This window comes from Benincasa hispida, chromosome 10 (assembly GCF_009727055.1).
Source record: "Benincasa hispida cultivar B227 chromosome 10, ASM972705v1, whole genome shotgun sequence".
NCBI lineage: Eukaryota > Viridiplantae > Streptophyta > Magnoliopsida > Cucurbitales > Cucurbitaceae > Benincasa > Benincasa hispida.
In genome coordinates this window covers 49,279,588-49,290,295 of record NC_052358.1, presented here as the reverse complement: position 1 = coordinate 49,290,295, position 10,708 = coordinate 49,279,588, and the positions used below count along the sequence as shown (strand labels likewise).

Below are 10,708 nucleotides of genomic sequence, written 5' to 3'. Positions count from 1 at the left end.
AACTTCTCGATATTTTTGTCAGCATTGACATTTTATACACTAGTGAAAATTGATGCATGAATGATTTTAAGTGTAATCATATTGCAATCATAAGAAAATTTAAAAAAGAACAAGTAGTGAACGGTAAGAATGAAGATCGAAAGCCAAGTATCAACACTTGTACGCAACATGGTTATTTTCACTTTGGGGTTGTTTGGCTCAATGAATTGAGTTCATTCATTTGTAGAGTTTATATGTCTGTGTTTTGGGTGTTTGAGTGCTCAGTTCATGTTAGGTGTATCTAGTGCAATTTTCTTTTACATAAATAATATATTTTTATGATGATTATTTTTGTTTGAAATTTTTTTATTCAACAATTTTAAATATCTTTTTTTAATAAACTATAGATTGCACTTTATTTTATTATTTATTAAGCACACATGTATGGTTGGGAGTTTCCGAAAATGAGTATAGAGTTTACTTTTGGATCATGTATTTCAATATTTTTTAATTTAAGCAATCATTTGACAAATTTGTGCAGGTGATATTTCTAGTTAAGTCATTTTTATTTTAACACTTTTGATAAAAGTTTTTTTTTAAAAAAAATAAAAACACTCATGTGTCTGATAAATTTTTCTCAAAAGTTTTTTTACATACAAATTTGTTTGATTTCTTACATGATAAAAATGGTTTTATTAATGTTAAATTACTATAAAGAACGACTATAAAATACTATGAACTAATCAACTGGAAAATCAACATTTTGACAGAACTTACGTACTTTTATGTGAACAAAGGTGTTTTTATTGACAATTTTGTGCGTCAACTTAAATATAAACATTTATCAATGTTTTATATGTATTTTTAATTAATAGTTATTTTTAAGCTTTAAATTAAGGTTTTATTGACGTTTTTATGTCACAAACGTCAACAAAACAAAAAACTCGTGTGCCAACAAAATCCAAATTTATAATAGTCATAATTTAAAATAATGGTCATTGGAGTTGGTAGAGTGGTTATCGTTGGAGGTCATTGGAATTGGCCGTCAATAGTATGGTTGGATGTTGCCAGAGTTGGCCGCAGCCAATGGGTTGCTAGAGTTGGCGGTCAGATGTGGTCAACGGAGTTGGCTGTTAGAGTTGGCCTTCGAAGGTGGTCATTGCAATTGGTCGTTGAAGGTAGTTGCTAGAGTTGAACAATAAAATATCGATGGTGATGAAGATTGAATATACTCTTGATGGACAAGATATAAAATGTTGGTAACATGAGAAGTTGGCCTCCCAATAATAACTTTTCATATCTGAACTTGTCTAATTTCATAAAACAATGAGAATGGCCATGTACCAAAAATAAATAAATAAATAAAATCTCATTAATGAATAATGAGAAACCTTCATCGGACGACACTTGGCTGAAGGAGGAAGCTTCGAAGCTGAACGACACAACGGAAATCAGAATATACTCTAGAGAAAAAATCATGTCTGAAACCAGCCAATTTCCAAGAAACCAAGTAAAAGAACCCATCAAATCATCTAAATCAATCAACTTTTCTTCTAAATTATTGTGTGTGTAAGAAATTCCGACGCGTTTCTGCCGATTTCCCACCGCCCCATTACCGTCGTTGCCAACCCATCTTCTCAGATTCTTCCTCCGTCGCTGTAATCCCAGTCCCCGCCGTGTTCTTCACCAATCTTATATCTCCTCCTTCAAACCCATTTCTCTCTTTCCTCATCTCCATCATTTGCTTCTGAATTTTCCGGATCTGATTCCATCAATACCTTGTAAGTCGCCGCACTCCCTTTTCCCCACCGTGTAACTTCGTTTTTTATTTCAATTTTCTGTTTGATTTCTTACTTTTCTTCCGATTTTATTTGATGCCCTTGATGTATTAGCCGGATTTTGGGTTAGATTTGTTCTTTCTTTCCCATTTTGGGTCTTATGTATTTTGCTTTTTCTTCACCCATGAGACTAATTTGTTCTATTTGAGACTTACAAGTTGAAAAGCTTGAGATTCAACAGCTATGGTGAAGGAGACTGGTTATTATGATGTATTGGGTGTCAGCTTTAATGCCTCCTCTGCAGAAATTAAAAAGGCTTACTACGTTAAGGTAATTTTTCAATTTTCCATGATTATGATGATTAATGAATCTCATTACGTTGCCTCTTAGTCTTAAAACTCTTAACTGCATTTCTTGTTGTCAATGTTGGGGATGTCTTATGATCTGGATAAGGAAGCTTTGTTAATGTCTTTTTTCCCCTGTAATGGAGGTCCACTCTTTGTATTATGCTTGGTCTAATTCGCTAGTCTTTGAGAAGGCTTGGCTTGTCTGAATGCCAGCTCGAAGACCTTAGAGTATCTCTTAATAGAATTCTAATCAACAGGGAATTGATCACAAAATGACTTTCATTATTATTGAATAAAGTGATCAACAAGTGGCCTTATATAGGAGACTCACTTTGAAAAAGAAATAATACAAATTATGCAACTGATTAGCAGAAAATACAAAACTAAATAATCAGTTGAAACAACATATAATGCATAAGTAATCCAGCTTTTAGTGAGCTCTCTTAATACCCCTTCAAGCCCACGTGTTGAGAAGAACATACATTGAACTTGTCTCTTAATGGAAAAAAGGATGTAGGTGATAAAGGTTTGGTGAAGACATCTGCAACTTGAGCACTAGTTGGAAGATGTTGAATTCTGATTTTCTTTTGCTGCACAAGATCTCGGACAAAGTAGATGTCTATTTCAACATGTTTTGTGCGAGAATGAAAAACTGGATTTGCACTTGAGTGAACCACACTAAGATTATCACACCATAGAGTAGGAGGTTGCCATAATCAAACATGTGAGTCTATGAATAATGAATGTAACCATACCAATTCTGAAGGAGCAAGAGCCAAGCTTCTATATGCTGCCTCTATGCTAGATTTGAAAATAATTGTTTGTTTCTTTGAAGCTCATTGAATTAAATTTCCTCCAAAAATAAACACGAACTCCAGAAGTTGAGAAGTTGATTTCCTATCGTCTAGGTCTGAGGCCTAATCAGCATCAACAAATCATTGAATAGTCAAGTGTTTTGGGTTCTTAAACAATAGCCCATGATCAATTGTACCTGTCAAGTATCTGAGGATGCGTTTCACAGCTTGCCAATGGAATTGATTTGGAGAGTGCATAAACTGACAAACTTTATTTACACTGTAGGAAATCTCTGGTCTTGTTAAGGTTACATACTGCGAAGCTCCAACTATGCTTCTATACAGCCTTACATCATCAAATCTTTTACCATGAAAGGCTGATAAAATAGAACCACTGACCATTAGAGTAGCCATAGACTTTGCATCTTGCATTTTTGCTTTGTACAAACGATCTGATATATATTTCTTTTGTGACAAAAACAAACCTCCAGACTCAAGATATGATACCTCAACTCCCAAAAAATAGTTCAATAAACCCAGATCCTTAAGAGAAAACTTCTTGTTTAACTCAGATATCAGTCTATCAATCATAGATGTTGAATTTCCTGAATTGACAATGTCATCTACATATATAAGAACATAACAAAACACTTTATTTTTTTGATATATCAAAAGAGAAGAATCAGCTTTAGAATTTGTAAACCCCATCAAATGAAGAAAAGAAGTCAGTCGATCAAACCAAACACGAGGAGCCTGCTTTAATCCATGCAGTGCTTTTCTGAGTTTACATACCTTTGTAGGAGCTGATTTATCAATCATACCTGGTAGTTGAGCCATATAAACCTCATCTTCTAGTATGCCATGAAGAAAGGTGATAGAATCGGTATTAGAGGATTATTAGGGTATTAAAGGCATAATAGGAATTAGATAGGGAGTTAGTTATAATTGTTGATTATAAATAGAGGGAGAGGGGAATGGAGGAGGTAAGCAATATTTTGCATATGAATTAGGGCTTGAGGGTTACCTCAAGATTGGGAGGATCCAAGTACCTCGAACATTTGATTTATCTTGCATTTCCGTTATCTTTTTATATTTCAATATATCCGGGTTCTATCAAAAGGCATTATTGATATCAACTTGTCTCAATTGTTATCCATAGTGTAATGCAAGAGTAAACAACACTCTAATAGTTATAGGTTTTACAACCGGACTAAACGCGTGTCTGTATAATCAATATCAACAACTTGATTATACCCTTAAGCAAACAACCTTGCTTTATATTGAGCTATAGAGCCATCATAATTTCTTTTGATCTTAAACACCCATTTGCATCCAATTACCTTTTGATCAGATGGTTGAGACTCCAAAGACCACGTGTTATTTGATAACAAAGCTTTGTACTCATCTGTCATAGCTTGTACCCAATGAGGACACTTCAATGCTTCTTTAACATTTGGAGGCTCTACTTCAACATATTCCACAAAAAAAATTTTAGGCTTAAAAATCCCATTCATTCCCCTCGTGACCATTGGATGTTGATTGACAACAGAGGAAGAGCCCGACAGAGGTGCAAGATTGAATGACCTCTCATTTTCATTTGGATTAAAAGCAGATGCTTGCAGGCTATTTGGAGAGGAGTCTTGAGGGGAAGATAAAGAAAGAGACTCAACTAATGAATTGTCAGCAATAGGTGAAGAAGAGAGAGGATTAGTCGAAGACATTGGAGTGGAGCTGTTGTGTATTTCATTTGGACACTGGGTAATAGGATGGTCACTGGACACTGGAAGGTCAGTATTTATTGAGGTATGATTGGACATATCATTAATGATAGGACATAAAGTGGAAAATTTTGGCTCACTAGTAAACGACCGGTAGGGTTATAGGATAGGCAGATAAGTGGAAATAGAAGGTATAAAGGACGATGATTAACTGGTTTTAAAAAAAGATGAAGTGGGAAATTTTGACTCATCAAAGAGTACATGCCTCAAGACATACACTCTACCAGATTGAGATAGGCATTTATATCCTTTGTGAATAGAACTATATCCTATGAAGATACATGGAGTAGACTGAGGATCAAGTTTGTGCTTATTGTAAGATCTCAATGATGGATAACATAGACAACCAAATGTTTTTAGGAATGAGTAGTCAGGTTTGGTGCCAAAAACCTTCTCTAAAGGAGACATTTGTTGATGAACTAATGTAGGAAGTCTATTTATCAAATATACTGCAGTGGAAAAAGCATCATCCCAAAAATCAAGATTTAGAGAGGAATGAGATAATAAAGCTAGACCTGTTTCTACAATATGTCTATGCTTTCTCCTACAATACCATTTTGTTGGGAAGTATGAGGACAAGTCATTCTATGTTGAATACCTTGAGATTTTAGATAAGGAATGAATGAACGAAATTCATCCTCTCCATTGGTTTGAAGACGAAGTATGGAATGACCTAGAAGTTTTTCAACTGTTTGTTTAAAAGATAAAAAAGTACTAAAAGCCTCATTTTTAGTTCTAAGAAAATAAATCCATGTAAATCTCGAGAAAGCATCAACAAACTAATATAGTATTTAAAACCAATCCTAGAAGTTTGATAAGATGACCCCCAAACATCATTTACAACTAATTGTAAAGGTTTTGAGTAAGTAGTTTGAGAATTGGTAAAAGGAAGATTATGACTCTTAGCCATAGCACAAATAGAGAAGGTATTTTTATTTGAATAGGAAATATCACAAGAGGTAAGAACAAGTTTGACAGTATTTAAACTTGGATGGCCTAATCTATTATGCCATATATCAAGTATAGAAGGAATAGAGGACTGATTTTCTTTACAGTTTGTGACCGATGTATGAAGAACTTGAGGAATTCCTTTTGATGTTTACCCATGAGCGGAGAGAACTCTTTGGGACTTAGCTTTTTCCATTGCAAAACAATAGAGTCCATCAAAATATCGCCTTTGAGAAGAGTTTGGCCATTGAGATCCTTCACAAGACAAACATTGGAGTGAAATTCAAAATAGACACGATTGTCTTTAGCAAACTGACTGACACTTATAAGATTTTTGGTTATTTTAGGCACATGAAGTAGATTCTTAAGTTGAAAGATAGTATTCAAATAGGTATTAGGAAAAGAAGATTGTAGAAAAGAATTTTCTATACGAGAGACATTCAAACTTGCAACATTGCCTACAACCACCTTGTTGTCCCCAAGATATTCAGCTCCAAAGGTCAAATTTGATGCATCATATGTGACATGATTAGTGACTCTAGAATCTGGAAACCATTGATTTTCCCTGTTGAAATCATTTTGAATTGATAAAGTGTTGACAAATGGACTCATATTCTGTCCTTGAGGATTCGAGGAAACATTCTGTCCATTATGACTTAAGTTTGGTCCATGAAACCATTTTTCAAGAAGAAGATAACACTTCAAGGTTGTATGTCCAAATTTGCCACATACCTGACACTGAGGTTTACCATTATTATTCCAAAAACGTTTGTGTTGCTTCCCATTTTGATTCTTGTCGCGTCTGTTACTTTCAACATTATTGTTTGACTGAAACGGAGAAGATGATTGTTTTGGTTGATTTTGCATGGTCAGATTAACTGAAGGCGCAAACCCATCGGCATTAAGCAAACCGTGTCTTTCAATTTGATTTTCTTGAGCAAGTAATTGAGAGTAAACTCTTTGTAAAGAAGGATATTCATCCTTATTAGTGATTACAGAAACTGTGGAATCATATTCAGGGCCCAATCATGTTAAAATATGCATAACATGATCTTCCTGAGATACTCTTCTTCCAGCTGCTTTCGACGATTCAACTAGGGCTTTGATTTTTTGAAAATACTCCAATTTCATGTTCCCCTTCTTCATCGCTTCCAATTTTCCTTTCAAATCAAGAACACGGGCCATATTACGAGAAGCAAATCTTGCAGTAAGAACATTCCAAACTTCTTGAGACGTTGAACAATTTAACATTTCAGAAAGAATCTCCTTCGACATAGCTCCAAGAAGTCAAGAAATGGTAAGACTTGCCTTACCCAAAAGTTGTACTCTGGATTCGTTATTCTTGTTGAAGAAGTTGTCGATTCAGTTGGAAGAAACTTTGATGGAGCAGTACTTTCTTGATCAATGAATCTTTCAAGGTCATAGCCTCTCAAGGTTGTGGTAATTTGAAGTTTTTAAGATAGAAAATTACTTTCATCAAGCTTCAGAGTAGTAATTTTACTTCCTGGATTGAGTACCTTGAATGGAGTTACAGAGGAAATCGTCTCAGCCGAAGACTGCTCTCTGGTGGGAATATCCATCGCCAGGGAAAAAAAGAAAAAAAAAAAAACTAGAAACTTCAGTCATTAGACTTTAAGCTCTGATACCATAATAGAATTCTAATCAACATAGAATTGATCACAAAATGACTTTCATTATTATTGAATAAAGTGATCAACACAGTGGCCTTTTATAGGAGACTCAATTGTGAAAAAGAAATAAAACAAATTATGCAACTGATTAACAGAAAATACAAAGCTAATTAATCAGTTGAAACAGCATATAATACATAAGTAATCCAGCTTTTAGTGAGCTCTCTTAATATCCCCAAACATTCCAAGTCTTGGCATAGGGTACCTTAGGATGGGAATTTTGTTAATGGTGGGGTGGGAGTGGGACATCTCATAATCTTAATGTCTGTTTTTCAGGCAAGGCTAGTTCATCCAGATAAAAATCAAGGAGATCCAAAAGCTGCAGCAAATTTTCAGGTGAATTGAAATTACTAACCCTGTTTAGTCTCTCATATTTTGTTAGCACAATCTGTTTGTTTCGTTGTTAAACAGAAAGCCAGGTATGTGATTTGTTATGCAATTGCTTGTAATTGTCCTTGTAAAGGTACTGGGAGAGGCTTATCAGGTATTGAGCGATCCTGAGAAGCGTGACGCGTATGACAAGTATGGGAGGGCAGGAGTACAACAGTATGTTTCTTAAACTGAGAATGTAATATCTGTATGGATGTATATCTATTTTTTTGTTTTGCACAGAATGATTTGTCCCTGGTGTTATGTTGCAAACTTGCAAGTTTGGAATTTATTAAATTACCAGTAAAGTCCAAAAGGTTAAGATATAAAATCATCTAGATATTTTAACACAGGGCATTCAACTCTAATATGTTATTGAACTACCAATAAACATAAAAGCTTAAGCTAATAGGTGTTTGATCTTTTTTATATACTATTGATTGAAACCATCAATTTAACGTAGGCTTTTTGGTAAAGAGTGCTAATTGAAGAAACAAATCTAGTCCTAAGTTTTATTCCTCAGAATGTGACGCTATTAAACTATAACTTATGTTTCACCAATTTTTCCAATGGCTTTCTTTTCCATTTATCGATTTGTATCTTCTTTTGGAAAAAAGATGGATGGGATGATTGGCTGATATTTTTTCCCTGTTTTTCATAGGGACGCCATGGTGGACCCTGCATCTGTATTTGGTATGCTTTTTGGAAGTGAGTTTTTTGAAGAGTATGTTGGTCAGCTTGCTTTGGCTGTATTATCATCTTTGGAACTCGAGGAAGATTCACCAGACCCCGAGTTACGCAGGCAAAAAATTCAGGAAAAGATAAAGGTATGCTTTTCCCTCAAGTTCAGTGATGCAGATGTAAAAGCAGACTTTTGTCATGCCATTTATCCATACTCAGTAAAAATGCAGCTGTTTCAAAAGGAAAGGGAAAATAAACTTGTAAACATTTTGAAAGAGCGCCTCCAACCATATGTTGATGGTCAGGTTGATGAGTTTGTGACATGGGCAAGTTCAGAAGCACAACGACTCTCCAATGCTGGTAGTGATAACCATTATATATGTTTTCTCTATAAAACCATTCTAGTTTGTGCAAGTTATATAAGGGGAAAAACATTACATTATTACATGCCTTTTACCTACAAATTACCCAAAAGTTACTTGCAATCAGCTTTTGGTGAGACCATGCTGCACACTATTGGATACATATACACAAGGAAAGCTGCAAAGGAACTTGGGAAGGACAGACGTTATATGAATGTGCCATTTTTAGCGGAGTGGGTGCGAGATAAAGGACACCAGATAAAATCACAAGTGATGGCAGCTTCAGGTATTATTCTTTCTTGGTTATAAATCTTCAAAACCTGTAATTTGATCCTAACTTGTGCACTTTTATGCAGGTGCTGTTTCTTTGATTCAATTACAGGAAGAGTTGAAGAGGCTTAATGAAGGAGATAACAGAGACGAGAACCTGGCAAAAGCCATTGAAGAGAAGAAAGACGCTGTTCTTAACTCGCTTTGGCAGATTAATGTGGTCGACATAGAATCTACTCTGTCACGTGTCTGCCAAGTGGTGAGTTACAATATCATACTTTCTCTTAATCTAAACTGTTGAACTCAGGATTGTGAGGTTGATTATATATTTTTCACTTATGTAACTTACTCAAATGTTATGATTTTACATAAATGAGAACTAGGAAAAACTTTGTCCTAGTTTTGCTGAGGGAGTCACCCCATTTTAAACTTTAAATTGGTCAAAATATGGGGAATTTCTGACTTTTCGCGGAGGATTAGATCTAGTAACTGGGGGTCTATGGCTAACCGATATTGCACACATAATTTAGCTATATTGTTTACCAGTCACCCCGACACTTGCGTAGACTAGAAAAGCATCAACTTCAGTATTCTCCCATGAAAAGAAACGATCTGTTTCCATTATCATTTTAGCCGCTCTTCATCATCCGCGCTCCATGCCCTCCTAAATCCCAGAAAAAGGAAGAGATGTGCTAGATAGCCACAAAAATAAACACGACATAAATAAACTTTTGGTTGATTATATAAGAAAATTAACTGATACATGAAAATGAACATGACACCAATAAACTTTGGAGTCATCTTGATTCACAGCAAGCAGCATATATTTGAACTGTCTGTTCTCTATCAGGTTCTTAGAGACCCCAGTGTGTCGAAAGACGTATTGAAGCTACGAGCTAGAGCATTAAGGAAGTTTGGAGCGATCTTCCAAGTAAGAGCCCAAAGAAAAACTTCGATTTGAGACGTTTCGGTTGTGTTACATGTGTGCTGCTTCATCCATCTGTTGCTAACTTTTCAGGGAGCAAAGTCAGCTTACAGTAGAGAAAACAGCCTGAGGCATGAAAGTGATAGATCAATTGGTGCTGCTTCAACTTCATGATCTCACACTTCCATGGCAACTGTTAAGTCTCCTTACTTTTCTGCTCAAGGATGGTGATCTGATGATGTTCTTTTCTATTCTATTTATTTGAGTTAAGTGATTCTTCTTCATATTTTGTATGTTTTGTTGAGAATACCATCATTCATTTGAATAATTTCTTTCCTATTTTGTAATTTGTAGTTTACAATCTGTTCTTTTTCTTGTAAATAAACTATATAGGAGAGTTGGGTTTCTAAATCATTGTCTAGTCACTGTCTTTTTAAAAAGAACATATTTTGTTTGCATTTCAATATTCTATTTACAACTTGTTTGTGAGCTTTATTTCTTGAATAATTGGTCTGAAATTTAAAGGATGATGAGAGGAGATGAAGGATAGAATTGTTATGTTATGGCTGGTTGGCTAATTTATAAAAAAAATGTTTCTTTTTTATTTACCATATTATAATAAATCAATATAAATTTAAATCTTATTTTACTTTGGGAACTTTCATGGCTTTTATTATTATTATTATTAGAAATATTGGGAACTTTCATGCTTATTTTATTGGCCACCCGAAGGTTATTTGGAATGACTTTACCCCAAAAAAAAAAACTCAAAATTTTCCTTTTTTG

General features: G+C 34.7%; 1 protein-coding gene across 2 annotated transcripts; it reads left to right on the top strand.

The window, feature by feature from the left end:
* Nucleotides 1-1,379: 1,379 nt before the first annotated feature.
* On the top strand, nt 1,380-10,380 carry LOC120088520 (chaperone protein dnaJ 10-like). 2 transcript variants are annotated; one of them, XM_039045898.1, is made up of 10 exons: nt 1,380-1,760; nt 1,999-2,087; nt 7,592-7,651; nt 7,779-7,861; nt 8,346-8,511; nt 8,596-8,725; nt 8,855-9,013; nt 9,084-9,256; nt 9,848-9,928; nt 10,016-10,380. In XM_039045898.1, exons 2-10 carry the CDS (start codon nt 2,001-2,003, stop codon nt 10,094-10,096), a joined length of 1,020 nt encoding a protein of 339 aa, XP_038901826.1. In that variant the 5' UTR covers nt 1,380-1,760; nt 1,999-2,000; the 3' UTR covers nt 10,097-10,380. The 2 variants fall into 2 exon arrangements, with proteins under 2 accessions (XP_038901826.1, XP_038901825.1); XM_039045897.1 differs by having other exon boundaries at nt 1,381-1,760; nt 1,976-2,087.
* The last annotated feature ends 328 nt before the right edge of the window (nt 10,381-10,708 follow it).

What these genes read in the sequence shown, in the direction of transcription:
- LOC120088520 (XM_039045898.1), top strand. Translation starts at nt 2,001, where the DNA reads ATGGTGAAGGAGACTGGTTATTATGATGTATTGGGTGTCAGCTTTAAT. An exon ending in AAGCTGCAGCAAATTTTCAG is followed by an intron (nt 7,652 to 7,778) that starts GTGAATTGAAAT and finishes GTCCTTGTAAAG; the next exon opens with GTACTGGGAGAGGCTTATCA. An exon ending in GGGAGGGCAGGAGTACAACA is followed by an intron (nt 7,862 to 8,345) that starts GTATGTTTCTTA and finishes TGTTTTTCATAG; the next exon opens with GGACGCCATGGTGGACCCTG.